At 42.3% G+C, this 17,759-nt stretch overlaps 1 protein-coding gene across 11 annotated transcripts in view; it reads left to right on the top strand.

Annotated features, from left to right (window-relative positions):
• PLEKHA6 (pleckstrin homology domain containing A6) overlaps positions 1 to 17,759 on the top strand; it is a 527,946-nt gene that overhangs the window by 487,654 nt on the left and 22,533 nt on the right. For all 11 annotated transcript variants that reach the window (XM_069238499.1, XM_069238501.1, XM_069238498.1 and 8 more), the window contains 4 exons: positions 3,274 to 3,413; positions 12,630 to 12,759; positions 14,041 to 14,150; positions 14,620 to 14,799. In XM_069238499.1, coding sequence (XP_069094600.1) covers positions 3,274 to 3,413; positions 12,630 to 12,759; positions 14,041 to 14,150; positions 14,620 to 14,799 — 560 coding nt within the window. The remainder of the gene's footprint in view (positions 1 to 3,273; positions 3,414 to 12,629; positions 12,760 to 14,040; positions 14,151 to 14,619; positions 14,800 to 17,759) is intronic.

Raw genomic sequence — 17,759 nt, 5'->3', positions numbered from 1 at the left:
CATTTGGCACCTGGACAGGCAGGAAATTTAGTATTCAGGGAGATGTGTCCACCCCTCATATTAGTCCCACCCCTAAGGTGTGCTTCCTGAAGTGGACACAACTTTAAAAAATCTGCCATCTTGTTGTTGCCAGATTTAAGAACTCTGGGCCAGGGTTATGCCACTTCCCACAGGAAGTGCTCAGATAGGGGGCGCAGTGACCTCAAAGGTCAGCAGCCCATTGGCCACTACTCTAAACCCCCCCCAACACTCCTAAACCCAGTATTTAGGGGAGCCCCTGGCACCAGAGAAGCAGATCCTGATGACCTAAGAAGACCAAGGACACTGGAGAGGTGCGAAAGCAGAAGAGAGGAGAAGCAGCTGACCTGGTAGCAACCCTGCAGGCCTGTCTGCATCCCTTGTCGTAAACCGCACCAAAGTCGACTTGTCTTGCGGCTGTTGACGCCAGAAACCCAGGAGGACTGCCTGCCTTTGATAAAGACTCAAGACTCTGAGGCCTCCGGAACTGCCAAAACCCGACACTCAAAGCCACCACTGCATCTGTCACCTATGGCCCATGTTGAAGTGGGTCACCAGTGCCAACAAGGTCCCCCAGTCCTCCAGGGTCTGAGTCCATCATGGTTTCAACCCTTTTGGACTCCCCGCCGACATCTGCAGCCTCTGCATGCAGCACCCCTTTACTGCAACCTCTCCATTAAGCAAAACCTGACGCCTGAAGACACCGCTGCACCCATTACCCCTGGGCCGTAAAGAAGAGGAATTAAAAAAAGAATCTAACTGTGCCCGAGCATTGTGAGACCTGAGCCCAGCTGTGGGTTCAGCCTGACTGGCATCCTAGCCAGAGCCTGCAGATTCATTTCGCAGTGAACGATCACCATTGAAACGCATGGGGCACCAGACCCTGTTTTGCACCCTGCACCTCACCGCCCTCTGGTGGTGTACTGCTGCTGCTTCTTTGGACCTTGCCCACCACTCACCTCAACCCCAGGAGATTAGTCTTGTAAGTCTCTGTACTCTACCTGTTTGCAGAACTTGTCGTTCGTCCCATAGGATAACATTGCAGAACTGAGAAATTGCACTGTGCCCACTTTTTAAAGTGAAAAGAATTTATATTTAAAAATGTATGTACCTGAACGATTTCTTTCCGCTGCCTAAACATATATAAAGCTACTTGTGATTTCTATAAATTGGTTTGGATATCCTTCTTGAGTTGTGCGTTTCATTTATTGACTATTGTGTGTATTCGTAGATGTCTTGCACTACTCTCTGTTAAGCCTAAGACTGCTCGACCACATTACCACCTAATAGAGCACTTTGGGATTTCATAGCAAGACCCTGTCCACTCATGGGGGAACCCCTGGACTCTTTACACAGTATATCTAGTTACTGATATATCATATAAAGAGCCAGTGCCTAAAGTGGTGGCAACAAGGTGTTAAAGTTCAGGGTACAGTCACTTTTATGTTTATCCCTGTGGGAAGATTCCCTATCAGCTCTCCCATCTATCCATTCCCCAGTAACTGCAGGACAGACCTTTTGATATGAGTTGTTTGTTATTCGTTTATGGTCAATCTGCAGACTCTATGGAAGCTGGTGGGTATCCATTTAGGACACTGAATGCACAACTACATAAGATAGTGGTGGATGTGATGGCCAGGTTGTCCCCTTGCTTTGCGCTTGCTTGCCCATTACTGTAGCTATCTTGTGAATGGGACAGGGATGACGATCTCCATCCCATCTATTATTGAAATAGGTTTCTGCTGAAAAAAGTGAAAACCACCCTGAGTTTCTTGAGTTTCTGGTTGTCGCATGGAGACTGAGGTTCCATGGGAGGACCAGTTTGACTCCTAACACAGCCTTGACCAGATCTGCTGGAGTGACCTATGGATCCTACAGTGCGAAAACCAATAAGACCAAAAATGGTCACAACTAAAGGAAAATAATAAACTTCAAGGAGAGCAATGCTTTTTGATCGCTAAGTACTGGGAAGCCATGCCCAATGAGGGTAGCATAAATACTAACTTTCTCGCATTATGAACTTGTACTTCATCAGACTTTTGAGGGAGTCTGTGCACTTTAAAAAAAAATATTTATTAATTTAATTTGTTACATGTTAGTACTCTGATACATAACAGTAACATTAGTGTCAAAATGCTTCACATACACATGGAAATTATAGTATGAATTCCATATTTTTACTGCAAGAGATGTCCTTTTTTAGAGTCATGGTAGCACCCTAAACCACTGTTCCAAGTTGGAACTGGGCAAACATTTGAGTCCAGTAGATGGCTCCAGCCTACTAGCCCCTTGGGTGCCCTCACATGCAGAACAACTTAACCCCACCAGGACATTTTCATGATAAAAAACTCCTGCATTTTCATTCCCTTTACGGATGGCCACAGCAGGTGCTCTTAAAATTCTCTCCCCACCCCATCCCTTCCAAGCAGTTTCTCTCCCCTACTGAAAATATGTAAAGGATTGTGGGACCTGCCTCATTCTGAACTGTTTCCTGCCTGCAACCAAAACCCTGAAAGCTCTCCATAACCAAACATTTAAATTGTAGAATCTATCCTTGGCACCCTAACCCCAATCTTTGACATAGGGAGTACCCAACTTCTAATTGGGTGTTGGCCCTGTGCTGAAAATCCAGTGAGCAAACAGATTATATACCACTGGATACATTGCAGTTTTACATTGCGCATCTGCGCCTTGACTGAGATCTGTTTACAATCATTGTAGTAAACTGTCTTGTCCCAAAGATGTTGGCAATCACCATACCACTGCAGGAAAACATTGGTGATAAATGTCAGTTCGGGTTATTGCAAGTGTTGTCCTCTATCATGTTGTATATGAGCTTGAAATCCCTTCTAGAGCAAGTGCGACTGTCAAATTTGCTACCCAGGTAGAGTAAAGAGTCCACCTAGAATTATGGGAGCAACTAAGGTCCCTTATTGCTTTATGGCACAGGATCTCTGTGTAAAATGTAAGACAGTTTAGTAATATGGCTTTCAAATCTGAGTGTAAAACTATTAGCAGTCCTGCGGCACTAGTATTAACCCCTAGGATACTTCTCAGATACCACTCACTGCCCGGGGACCCCAATACAATGCTTCACACTTTTGTAAGCAGTTACAAGTCTTATCATATTGCACATTTTAAATATGTATGCACATCTTTAATTGCTTCTATTGTTGCTACATCTGTTATCTTGCAAAATATGGTGCGTTTTTTATTTCGTTCTTTAATTTGGTTCTTTGTCATTTTCTCTAATAGTGCCCTGCGCTCCTTCGGGTACCTACAGTTCAAACAGTCCTGCCAGTCCCTTGAGCTCTGCGAGCCTCACCAGCCCCTTGAGCCCTTTTTCCCTCATTTCTGGTTCCCAAGGGTCACCCACCAAGCAGATGGCCAACGAGGTGAGTCTGGTTATGCAACAGACAGTAGAAGTTTGCTGTAATTTAAGTAATTGGCACCAAACCTCTAGTTAGTGGTAATGAGGAAATAGTTGGCTCCAGATGTATGTACAAAATGGGGGTTGTATTGTGCCGCTTGTATAACTCTTAAGAGCCCTAAAACCATTGAATGTATGCTGTGCTTACTACTTGTGACGAGGTGTTGAAGCAATTTTTGGCGAGTAGTTACCCCAGAACCAAGGGTTAGCGGCTATCCAGTGGTTATTGGGATTAAGCGAATTTGCTCCCACCAACACATCTTTATTTTATAAATTTGCTCTGAGGTGTTATTTTTTTAAAACTATTTTAATTTAGATTGTTCCAGAAACACATAGGCTCACTGTAATACATGTACATCACGTCACAATAAATTTGTTGAGAGTGTGGAAATGCAAAGATGGTTCAAAGTAATTAACAATAGCCTGTAAAAAACAACTCAGTGATAAACCCGTATGGTGGGTCCGCGCTTCCTAACGGATGATGGTATAGCAGGTATATAGGTCTCAAGGTTGAAAGAGAAACTAGGTCAAGCACCCTATGAAAATAAACTAACAACTGGGGGAGGGTATGCCAGGCATGTAAGGAGGAGGATCAGTGTTCGTGGGATGGCGATCGTCGGGCCTCTGAGATGCTCATTTTAATATGTGTTAACTGTAAGGATGGGGTCACTTCAGCAAAAATTGGGTTGGGAATTTTGTTTGGCTTCGGCATTTCCTGAGGAATTTGTCACTGAATAGTTTGTCAATAACTGGGAAAGCACTGCTGTTGCATTCTTGAGAAACACTACTCCAGTAGACCAGGCTGTGCCAGCTCCCAGGTAAATGGTGCTTCATGTCCCCATGGACACACTACACCAGAGTCCTATGCTGCTCCATCATTGAGGGTCTTCCAGCTCTCTAGGGACCGCTACTCCAGTGCCCTGTGCTGCTTGAGGCCATTGTTGTAAACCAAGTGGTTTTACAGTCACCACAGTCATTTCTGTTCATAGTCACTCATAGTCACTCAGGGTGTTCCCAGGTAGAGCAAGGTATTAGTACCTAAATCCATTGAACAGGGATGTTACTGCAAGGGAAGTGTGCTTGCCCTGAACACCAAAATACTCTAAGACACTCCAACAATAAATATAACACTGGTGATTGATACTAATCATGTGGCGCTCATTGGGTTGTTGCCAGATAGGCTCTCAGTTGTATGTTGTAAGAAAAAAGACAAAACTGGTCTACTATTTCTGGAGGCAAGGGTATCTCCACTTTCTTATTTTGCCCAAGCAATACCAAAAACAAATCTGTTTTGTACAATTAAACTACCTATTTTATAGGGCCCTGACTTAGCATAGCGAGAGACCAGGGGGGTGACGCACCTCATATCAGCCGATAAATCTAGCACTGCATGTTGGTTGGGTGCTCCATACAGGGATGCTTAGGTCCGTGCTACACCATTGAGCTTCTGGTACCTAGGAGCTCTGTGCCCTTTACCTCCCACCCCACTTACTCACAAGATGTAAACTTAATATGCCGATTCCTTTTGAGTTGGATACAATGGGCCCAATTCACAAAGTCTTTTGTGCTCATAACACACTTTTGAGTGATCGCAGAATGTGACCTAGCAGTTCTAAATCTATTTAACCCTGCATAATATAACTCACAACGCTTTCATTTCTATGAATTGGTGAGGAGAGGGCAATTTAAGGTGTCGTATGACTTAAAAGTTTATAAACTACTACCAACTGGTCAGTTTGTCGCCACAGAAATAAAATCCTCCGTCCCTTTAACACCCCAGAAATGGTTAGAAGTTTGTTCCAAGGTAGATAAGAGGATTAGAACATAACTGAACTTCATGTGGATTTATGTTTTGGTATTTGACCTTTCGAAAAATAATTTTCGGTGGAGGAAAAAAATAAATAAACGTGCCATGGTACCGCTGAGGTGGCTTTCCTAATATGGAAAGCACATGACCTTCCCAGGAGTAGACCTGGTAATCTGTTACTAATGCAGGTTTCCTGCTACCCGTCAGAACAGTTGTTACAACAACAACCTGCATTAGTACATAGGAGTACTTTTGAGTGTAGATTCAGGGCTGCTTTTAATTGAGATTTTTCAAGAAACACAAGGCTCACTCTAATACAGGTACATCACAATAAATTTGGCGAGAGTGTAGAAATGCAACAATGGTTCAAAATAATTAACAATAGCCTGTAAACAACAATTCAGTTATAAACCGGTAGGTGGCTCCGCACTTCCTAGGGGATGGTGGTATAGCAAGTATATATTCGACTAATCTACACAAGGTTGAGAACATAGGAGTACTTTTGAGTGTAGATTCAGGGCTGTTTTTGTGAGTCAGACCCACTAAGACCAGTGTAGCTGCAGAACAGCACACCTAGCAGCAGACCATAACACCAAGCACGTGCCACATCTTCTAGACTTAGCATACACCCCACCTAGTCCATCCGATGCTTTGTACGCACCACGAATAGAACATTAAATGAAAACTGATTAATTAAGCACTAACACCCCCAACATTAGTGTGGAAGCATACGCATTTTGTAGAAGTTCCGGCTTGCATCTTGAGTAGTCTTGTGGCTGAACCTAGGTGCTATGAGCATTCGTTTATAAAAACAGTGATGCCACATCAGTAAGCCCTAACAAAGAAACTGGCAATATTTTACTTGCATCACAACAAAAATGACCACCAGGTTTATAATCTCTCAGCTTGATTTTCCATCTTCCTCCTCCCTGCCATGATTGAAAATTAGTATTTATTGGGCTGCCAAAACTGAGTGTGGAATTGACGTTTGTGTGGTGTGAAGATTGTGGAGTAATCGGGTCTCTGATTTTCTAGGTCTACTTGGTGTACTTGTAGTGGTGTAGGCTGAGTGGTTTGTTTGGTGTTGGATGTTCTAGAATGTGATTCATTAGTGGAAAATGCTGGGTGTCGCTTGTGCCAATGGTTTTGAATATTGGGTGGTGTCAAATACCAAGAATGTGATGGCCAAGAGTAGAGTGTAGTGGGTTTGATGGTTGTGGTGTGCCGAGAGTGTATGGTTGGCTAGTGTAATACGTCCACACGGGTGTAAGATGCTCTTGGCCTGTAAATTGACAGAGCAAGAAATCTTGAGTGAAGCTTTAAATTTGAACAATCTACTGTATAAGCCATGAGGTGCCCTTTCTCAGTAAATTTGACAAAGGTGTGGATATAAAAGCATCAGTAACCTTTAGAAAAAATAAACTATGTATTTTTCTTCTTTAGCTCATCTATATTTAATTTAATTAAACAGAAGTAATTACCTGCCCATCTTTGAGATGTCAAATGCCACTTTCCTCAAGTTTGTTTAGGTTGAGAGTTACAAACATCACGTCTCACTCAAACACTTTAGGAATAAAAACAGAAAATTAGTTTATTTTTGATACCTTTTATCATTTTGTGAGTGGGTTAGACACCAGTTCCCCCTTTGGTTGCTTTGAGAGGAGCATTTGCCAGCAGCAATAGTAGGGTCCTACACGTTGATTTTTTTTCTCTTTTAGAAATATTAAACAGGCAAATTCTGGCAGGTTATCAGTGTTTTTCTAAATTGCTTGGTGCACGCTGCAGTGCCACATGAGACTTGAAGAAATAATTTTAAAAAAAATGTTTTCCTTTTAATGAGTTTGCCATTTTCATGCAGTGAACTTATGGTCTCCCCAATCCCAGTGGACTAGGTAGTTGTAGCTGTCCCCCGTATACATGACACCCTGAGTTTCTGGTAAACACCATTTTGTATGCAGGTATTTGTGGACACATACTTGTGACTGAAAACTTGGGGCAGGCTGATGATATTTTGCATGAGTAGGGGCAGCTGAACATACTGGGGCCTGAGTTTTTTAACCAAACAGCTAGTAACACCCATCCAACATTACACACTGTCCAACACATATGAAACAATCACCAGTAAAATTAATTATGAGTTAATTCACTTTAGAGGGATTCATTGTGGCTACAATGGAAATATGGTGAATTTGCTCATCGGGTAGTCAGAGATCCTAGTGCATCCTTGGATGTGTCAGGGGAGTTGTCAAGCATTGTGTGTGCTAAGTGTGGCTTTCAGTTTGAATGAGTTGTGTTCAGTGTATGATGTTCTTTGAGGGCTGAGTGGGGAGTATAAGTGGCTGTGTGTGGTATATTAAAAGAAGACTGTGCTAGGTGCGTGAGCTGAGTTGTATGACAGTGTGGTAGGTTTACTTTGAGTGACTGGTGTGCTGGTTGTGTTTTTTGAATAAAGTATATTAACAATGCTATCTTGTGTGTACAGTGTTTTACTCCCATATGCATGGCCTAAGAGCACTTTAAGAATTTGGATGCAGTGCCTGTGGTGCTTGGTGGCCAGAGTCAGTGTTCTGTTGACACTGTGCCTAGTAGTGTTTCATACTATCTAGAGGTCAGATCTATCTGGTAATCTATACCAGGTAGATCTGACATATACCAAGACTACTGGTCTCAAAATGCACTTATATTAAAAATGAAAACCTTGACCATGATATGGTTAGGAGGTAACCCTAAGCAACCTATGAAACACAGGGTTACAACTTTGGTCTTGTGTACCACTGTGCTTCTAATTATGTTGAACTTAAATTAGCTGGTGCTCAGTTGATATCCCGCTGCTATGGAGTGGCATTTCTTCACCTTATATGTGTTTGGCATATATACTGTATGTAATTCTGTGTACTGCTCCAGGTGGGATTGTTGCCTTTTGTTCCGTGTCCTTTATCTCAGCAGTTCATTTCATGCCCTCTTTCCTTCACACATCTGTATTTGCTATATAGTTCATATATTATTACTGGTATAGGTCTCTCCTGATTTTTCTGCCTCCTTCCTTTCTGCTCTCGCAGTTCTGTCTCTACTTTTGTCCCTTGAGCCCACGCTCTGGTTATTTGATCTGTTGCTCCTTCAATGGTTTTGCTTGATTTTCTTGTGCTTTTTCTCGAGCCTCTTTCTTTTCACCCTATCCTCCTTCTATAAATTGTTTGTCTGCTAGACTGTTTTTTCCTTTACGTTTTTCTCCTTTTTTCTCATTTTTGTTCTTTTTAATTTTTTCTAAATTTTTCCTTTTCTCTCTTTCACTCTACTCGTCCCTTTGCTCTTTTTTCTCCTGTTCTTCCTGTTGCCCTTGACACTCTTAAATAACTTTTTTTGTTAGTCTATTCCACCATCTTTCACGCTTTTTCATTATCACTCTTTAGCTTAAATTTTCTTCCATTTTTGTTACGTTTTTCATATTTTTTTCTTCCTCTCCCTTTCTCTCTCGCCTTCTTGTTCATTCTCCCACTTCCACATCTTTCTCCTTCACTCTCCTTTTTTATTTTGTTTTCAGTTTTTTTCTTTTAATCCTGTCTCCTTACCCGCTCTTTCTCTCCCTCTCTGGCTTATGTTTCTTTCTCTTCAATCTTATTTTCTCCTTAACATTTTTCTTCCTCTTTCTCTTTTGTCTTTCGACCACCTTTTCCTCTTTCTCCAGCTGTCACTTCCTCGTGTCTCATATCCTCTCCCCTCCTCTTTTTAGCATTTTACCATTCTTTTTTAATGCCCTCCCTTTCATTTATCTCGCTCAATTAATGTACTTCCTCTCACTTCTTAACAATCTTTTCCCTCCCTACAGAGGCTCCTAATTTTCTGGCTTACTCTCTACCTCAGGATATAGGTCCTCCGCGACCTCCCCTCCCTAAAGCCTACGCTCCCCTGGAGTCACCTCCGAACGTCCCTGCACCCCCGCGGGAGAGTCTATTCCGGCTTTGGCCACACTCTAGCACCCCCTCCTGGCAGCACAGTGGAGAGTCAAAGAGGGGACAGGTATCGAAAGCAGTTCTGCTGTGCATCAACTTGGGAGGTCTTCCTGCAGTATCCCTTTCAGGGTGTGAAATAGTCCTTTCAGCAAAACCTCAGTACCTGGAGACACAACACTGCCTTCCTAACCAATGGGGTGGACTGGTCATTGTATGGTTGTGATGTGATTGTAGGGATGTGTGTTTTCAGATTCATACGTTTTAATTTCCCTACATGTGTCCTCTAGTGGGATATGGGCAGGAAGGTAATTTGGCAGGAAGTACTGAAAAGATCTGGGAGGGTGAACATGTAAACTGGAGCGTCTCAGGTGAGCAAAGGGTGGATCAGAAAAATATATAAGTAAATCGGAAGTTCCAGGTGAGAAGGTACTAATGTGAAATGGATACTGCGACTTCACCCACCCGGATCACGAGCTAGTGGGGTCTGAGGATGCAACAATCACATGGGCAGAGGCCACATAGGAACAAAGTCACCTCAAGCTATCTACAGATGATTGACGGCAACTACCCAGTTAAATTCCAAGGTATGTGCTGCCAAAGGTGCCCACGCATTACTCTACCTTATTCCTACTTGCACAATACTAACCTTCTTGAACCAACAAATACCATCAGTGTGACAGAGGCCAACAATAGTGATATGTCCAGTCACAGCCTCCTATTGCAATGCCCTTACCCACTCAACCCATCGCTTTGAATGTCCTTACCCATTCAACTGATTATTCTACCCACAACTAACCACACCATCCTAGGGCTTCACTTACTTTAATCACAAACTCCAACTTCTTTCCATACTCGATCATAGATAGCAAGAGTATTTTTCTCGTCAATGAAAGCCAAGTTTTACATGTCACTGATTCCCGTTGTTCTGCCTCTAACTAATCACATCTGCCAAGTGTTCTTCTTTTAACCAATCATATGTACCCAAAATTGTGCCCATACTTAAATCACACGGCCTGGAAGCTTTTCCTGATCGCAGGTGTCCATAGCTGTGTTCTTAATAATCTGCAGATGTTTAGTTCTTTAATTACACTGTTGAAGACAAATGTAACTTGGCCATAGCCCTCGCACAGGAGCTGAAAGTTTTGGCTATCCTGTTATGGGGGCCTTTACCTCTGGCCCCTGCCTACCTCATGATTGCCTGTAGGTCTAGGTTTACCGAGTTGTTAATGGCTCTTCAGTTCTGCAACTGTCCAAGCTAATTTCCACAGTTTTGTCCTTATCCAAACATAGGTGCCAAAGACTGTGCCAATAAATGACTGCTGGTCACACCCCTGCCCTGCTCAACCACATCCACAAGCGTCCAAGACTCTGTTCTTGCTTCATCATAAATGCACTAACCTTTGTCTCATCGATTTCAGGGATCAATGCCTCTAACCTTGTGCAAAGGCAGCTGTTTAGAACTTAGCAACATAACCAGTCAGACGTTCAGTGGCCTAACCTTGCTCAGTCATGTATACAACTCACTGGGTGTGTGCGTTCTGGCGGGTGCCTGATATTCTTCCATCACCCAATCCCTGGTACCTAGCACTTTGCTTAGTAACCTTAAGGTTCCGGTTCAATGCTTCTTTTCTAATGACAGATACCAGAGTATCTACAGATGGGATGACTCTTGCCCATGAGGATGAACTTGTTCAGTAAAATGTGCCAAAGTCTCTGCTTTTGCCCAAAACATGTCTCCTTAGCTTTGCCGTTTCCCAGTGATAGCTACCCAAACCTGGCATCCTGGTAAAGTGTATTTCCTATGACCCACTGTCCTTTTCTATGTTTATATGTGTACACTCTTGGTAACGTGCTCCCTAAATGACTCTCTGTATCCAGTCACAGTGTCCTTTCTGTGTCTTCGTATTTTCTTACCAATCGCTCTCGGCTGGGAAGCTCCGCAAACGCTCTGGCTAGGCACACAGTCAAGTAATGTGTCTCACATAGATTTTTAAATGAATACCACATTTATAGACCCCTAATCTTCTGCAGTGGCACTCCAAGAGGACAACAATACTTTAGAAGAAGCATCTGTTTATATTAAGAAAAAAAAAAAGCTTGCTCAGAATCTGTCTATCTGATTAGGGCTTATAGCCATGGTGTTAAGAAGCTATCCGCAGGTTCTGAAAAATTACATTTTAATTCCGACCTAACCCTTTAAGCCGATCATGTGATGTTTGGTGAATTGACTTATCTCACTATACCTCACGTTCATTATGCGTCGGAACCTGGAACAATTAAAAGCTACCCCTAAAAACGATGTTCTGTATAAAACCAGCACATTTACATGTTGTAACTATAGTAACTACCAGAAACCTCCATGTCTGCAAGATATCCTGTTTCTTTTTTTGTGATTTCCCTTAGCAAATGGTTCGTATTCACTCTCAGGATGCACAGATTTGATAGATAAATGCCTGCGGGACACCTTGTTTACCTGACAGTACCACTGTGTGCTATCTTGGCACCTGCAGATCTTGTGTTTTGTAAGAATAATAGTTCATAGACTCTGGAGCACTGCCATTAGATTACAACTATCCGGGGCACGTTCACAGATATGGAATGAGCAGCTTCAATGATTTGTGAGTTTGGCCAAAACATACTATCCACTAATCATACTGTGCAATTAATAGGTAATGCCCTTCACTGTTTCCTTGTATAGAACCCGGTCCGTACGTTTCTCACTAGGGAAGCGCGTGCTACTCATGTCATGGTTGCACTTCTCCTTGCCACCCCACTGGCTCGTTGGTCTACCCAGTTATGTGATGTCTTTGTCCGTGTTGTATTGTGGTGTTTTTTGTGTTGCATCTCAATCCCATCCTAGGTACTGCTCTATTGGTCATGGGAAGGACTGCGTGCAGACTAGCCTTTAGAAAAATCTTTAGGTTTCCCCATAGGCTGGTACCTCTAATAACCAGATAGAATTTGAGCAGAGTCACCCACTGGTCAGACTACTGCTTATAAGAAGCACCAGCATGCTGGACTTTCTCCTGCTTTCCCAGCAATCCACTTGCTTTCATTGACCAGTGTTGTCTTTACATCTATCCTCTGCTTTGAGCACCGAGTTACTACAAAGACCTTGCGTCAAATTAGTCCTTTGAGTAGATCTGTTGCAGAATTTTTGCAGATCTGGTTGACTCATCTTTCTGGGCCCAGGAAATTATTTTTCAGTACACCAAACCAGGAGTTCCTGTAGCCTGGATCCTCTTCAGCAAGACTATGACCATAATGCTTATAGTTTCCATTGTTCATGTGTTCTGTAAATTAGTATTTGACTGTGTCCATTCATCTGCTTTATCTGGAGACTGTCAATCCTTTGGGGTACTCAGAGCCCCTGAATTCAAAATCTCCCCTCTCAGTTTCTGTTTTTTTCATTTCCTCACCACAGCTGAATCTGAATTTGGAGCCACAGAAGAAGGATTTCCAGTTGATGTCCACAGCAATTGCCACAGGGGATCTGGGACCTGCACAGCATAGGCAGGAACAAGGGATTGACACACATCCTGGGATCAACAAAGGTACCCGAATAGCAGCCAACATAAAGACCATTGTTTCCCTACCAGCTCAACTAGCTCCCGAGAAATGGGAATTCCAGTTGTTATGGGACTTCATGTTTGCAGGGTTTGCCATCATGTGTCAGTAGTTGAGGCCCAAATCTAGTTGCCTCAAGCACTCCCTGCCTATGTTCAATGTTCTTGAGGTGTGTAAGTTAACAAGCAGATGTACATTGCATGTGTGTGAAAGGTGTTACAAGACATTACAGCATGAACATACAAGCCACAAAGGTAGCACTAGTTGGCCAGGTAATTTAATAAACTTTATTTACTGCATCCTCAACTACTTTTAAGCACCTTCCACACTAGGGAGGGAAGGTGTTGTTTTACACTCCATGCACAAGATGTGATCTATAACAAAGCTTAGTACAAATGGAAAATATTACCAGTGACAATCGGTTTGTAGTGTTGTTGATTCACTTGTGACTCTTCTTGGGAATATGTGAGCACACGTACAGACATGCATGGTATGTGAAGGCATGGAGCACTCCTAGCTTGATTGGCCATTCCATAAATATTAACAAGATGTTTTAAAGGTATTTGTGCATGCAGGAGCAGCACTATGTCTGTACCTCGACAAGTGGCAAAGTGGTGAGACAAGATCTCAACTGAATCTGGACAGTTTTTCAGGCCTTGTCTCAGTAACACATACACACAGACACATACTCAGCTGCGGAAAAATACCTATTCTCTGTTGAAGTCAGTAGACCATTTCCATTGTGAGCTTACAGTAGTACTTCAACACACCAAAACAAACCGAAACCCACACTTTGAAGAAAACATGTTGCATTATTCCAGACTCTACAACAGCAGAAGAGTACACAGCATGCAAATCTACAACACTACATGACACAAATCATTTTTTACGTTGCTGAGCACAATCCTACTATTTAGTAGTTCAGAAACGTTGTGTGTTTTCATGAAAAATGTTTGTGGCAAAGGTCGGCATGATGGATCATGTGTTGAAGGATTATCACGTAGCACAAAATACACACACCCTCTGTGTGTCTCCTAGTGGTGAAGCAATAGTGCCAAATTAGTGTGTGTGCGCATCTCAGGGGGTCAAATGTTACATTTTGAGCCTTCTATTCTTTACAAAATAAATCTGATTTAAATCTCTTGGTATATCAAATAATATGCATATGATATGTGAGCATCTGAAAGGAGATAAAGGAATGGACAACTATGTTGTGTGTACCTCAAAACGTGTAATTTGTTTGATACTAATTTTTTCTCTTTTCCAAGTTGGCATTGTTCCTCCTAGAGCCAAACTGCCCAGCGAGGAAGACAACACCGGCAGATCGTTTGTGGTCAGGAGGGGCTCGAATAAAGGGACAAATGGGCTTAGCTCTCGAGTAAGTGTCAGTTCTGGAAAAAACATCATGGCTGGCAACTTAAGCCAGAAAAAATGTTAACTTGTGGACTGATAAGGAAGAAGGAAAATGCTTGTACATGTCCCTTCCACAGTTACTCTTTGGGTTGAATCGAGTTTTTTTTTTTCTTCAGAGAAGTAAAGGGTACTTCACTAGTGCAAATATTACTATCCTACTCAATTTGTTCTGCAATTCTTTTGTGAATCTCACCTGCACACTACCTGCTCCCTTCTTATTGTAAATTGAAATAAACCGAAGTTGCTTAAAACCACTGACCACTTCTGTCATATGGCACTGAAATGTTTTCTTTTCTTCCATCCTTCTATGTTGCCTTCCTCCCCCTCCCCCATATATTACACACTTTCTTCTCCCGGTCTCACTTCTTCCCACCAACTGCCTCACTACCTCATCTCATTACTTGGCTAGATTGTAACTATGTGCTTGTTTCCAGGAGAGACCTAAAAGTGCTGTGTTCTCCAATGAAATGAAAGCAAAAATGAGCGTGGAGGAGCAGATCGACAGAATGAAGCGTCACCAGAGCGGTTCCATGAAAGAGAAGAGGCGAAGCCTTCAGCTGCCAGCCAATCAGGGGGACAGTGCTGGTTCTAAACCTGCTGCAGCCTACCGAGTGGTGAGTAGTCTGTGGGTTCTTTGTTTTGAATCTTTGACTGGTGTAGGCTCGCTTGCTTGAAGAATAGCTCACAGGGCTGTCCAGAAAGGGTACAAGACCAGGGTGAAACTGCTTTCTTAGCCCACACAAAGGATATTTCTCCCAACCGGACACCTAATATTGCTGTGCACATGGCTAAGTGGCCAATGTTCAGATTGTTGTGGATTCCTAGATTTTAACACCAGGGTCAAAGCCTAACTGACTCATGTAGAGTAAATTCTTGGATCCAGAAGAGCCCTTAGGCTGCCCCTCTGTCAACACTAGGAACCACAGACACTGTACTGTCTTCTGCGCAGAGCCTAGTTTCACTTCACTTCTTATCAAAACAAAACTCGAACTGTCCCTTGTACCCCAGATAAATCTAGCAAATCATAGCTGTCTTGTCTCCCATCTGACACTTTCCTGATGGGATTGGATGCTCACCTTGGTCTTTGGCAAATGCCTCATCAGAGCTAGTCTAGTTCTTCACCTAAGGCTTGATGTCCAAACAGTTGAGACATTACCATCCTATCTTTGCAACCCATTCCGAATTGTAGAGAGGAGGGGCATAAAATTGCCTCCACCCTCTTGGTTGAGATTCAGAATCCTAAATATCTGTGCTTTGCAGCCACAGTTAATGCAGAAACTATTGAACAGATATCTACTTCAGATGGTCACAATTTGAAAAGTCACGTCTTTCCTGTGGGACAGCTACCACTTTGTAAATAGTCGTGGGTGGCATCATGAACACATGCAAGGCACGAGTGCTTGTTTGGGCAGCGCCACCTTTGAAACCCACTATGGTTCAGCTTTTAAAGTCAGAAAAAAATAATTGGAGTGGCTAAAGAAAAGGCAAACGTTGGTATTTGGTATTGACAATGAATCTTTGGTAGAGCCTTTTCATAGAGCACACACATTTGCCCAGATGGATGAACTATTTTGGTCAGACTCTGAGGACACATCTGCACCTGATGAGGATTATGGCTACACAGATGATGGTAAGGTAACTCTTTCCCCTCTAATTCTGATGTTGTTTATGCCTGGATTTACAAAATGCAAGTGACCTGGATTCCTCACCAGAAACAGAAATCCCTTATCCCTCTGGTACTCTTTCAGACGGCATCTCCTCATTCACCACAGCTGCACAAAAAAACAGAAGGCGCTTTGGAGTTGAATGTGCCCTTGGCAGAGGCAATATCTAACATTATGCCACAAATATTATAGTTTGCAAACCCTTTACTTTCCTTTGATGAGGCTCTTGTGAAACCTGTCATTGTTTCATTTGATAATCCATTTTTTTTTACTCAAAAGTTTATACAAATTGCCAGATGACATAGAGATGATCCTGGTGACCACAAATCTGTTGTCATACCCTGAATCAGAAAGTTTAGCAATTCAAGCTTCTTCCTCAACACTAAGCCCAAAAGCCTTTCCTACTTCTCCTCTGAAAAGAGAGTTTAAAAAACTGGAGCATAAAATTGCCGCTGGCGTCCTTGCTTTCTGAACGGAAGATCCTAATTGTCTTCTGGTTCTTATGTTCATAACCTACTGGAACTAGCAAGTGAAGTTTTCTTTCATTATTTGGAACTCCGTAGAGGTCCACAGTAAAAGAAGAAGATGCAAACAATAGGAAAGGATAGGCCACATAAAACTACTACAATTAAACCAATTACCCCCTACGGTAAGTTCAGATACATAATCAAGAGACTAACATTTTCAGCACAAATTTGAAAAACATTTTAAAAACTTGGATACAAAATATTTTATTTGGAGGACCTGTACAATAAATTCAAAGCTCCAGCTGTTGTTCGAATAGAGAATTTCAAGAAAAGGGGTCTCCACATCTTGCAAGGGTGTAACAGCAAGGCCAGACACACAGATAATACATGTTTCAGATCCTTTACTCCATTTTGACAGAGATTAAATAAATTTGATGATCCATACCACTTAGACATTAATACAATTAGCAGTGATATCTTAAAACGTATTAGTGTCCAGAAATGCCTGATGAGCCCCATGGGCTAAATTTCATGTCAAACATGGTTGTGGTCTTTTCAGGATAGTTGAGTTCATTACTACTTCCCAATTTCCTTTTTTACTACAGTAATCCATGTCCAAATGAAGGCTTAGATTAAGCGAAAGCCCATTTGTTTGAGAAGGGCTTTTAATTGGGCTGGTGACATAGCTACTACCAAACTTTGATCTATGTCAAGCTGCCCTAGTGAATATTTAAGTGTCCTAAAAAGCAATGATTTTTTCTTTTTTCGTTCCAAAAATTTCCTTATGCATAAAATGCCTTTGGGACTTACTCTTACTTCTCAGGAGGTAATGATCCCATCTCACCACTCACACCAAGCCTTGGGCAAAGGAGCTTTTAATCCGAAATTCTAATCTTAGAGGTGCAGTGGCTACTAATGTGTTACATGTTGATAATCCCCTTAATATTTGCCCTTCATCATGAAAGCCCCATTTTGCCTCATAAATTAGCTTCATCACATAGAGTAAGGTGGTGGGATTTTGGTCTGATACACAGATAAAAAATTAACGGAAGTAGCAAAACAACAAACTGGACCACATGAAAAATCCTTTTTCTCATCTGGTCAACAATGCTTTCGCTATGTTCAGACAGATCTTGAAGTGTGGCCATGGGCACATAATTCATGCTCCACTGCCATGCTTGCATACATTCCAACGGTTTCTTCGGGGATGTCCAGACAGCCATCAAGGACATGACCTTTGATGAGAAGCAGTTGTTTAGAAAGAAAGTCCACTCTAACCTGAAAAACCAGCAGAGACATATTCACTCACTTAGCCTTGCCTCTCTAGCAAGACAGTTCCACGAACAGTGCAGCAAATTTTGAAGCTATTACAGAGCTATGCAATCCTAGCTGATGCAGATGCCACAAAAAATGTACTGCTCCTTTTGGGGTAAGGGTGGGCCT

Source organism: Pleurodeles waltl, chromosome 6, assembly GCF_031143425.1.
Source record: "Pleurodeles waltl isolate 20211129_DDA chromosome 6, aPleWal1.hap1.20221129, whole genome shotgun sequence".
Lineage (NCBI taxonomy): Eukaryota > Metazoa > Chordata > Amphibia > Caudata > Salamandridae > Pleurodeles > Pleurodeles waltl.
This window is presented reverse-complemented; position numbering and strand designations above follow the sequence as displayed.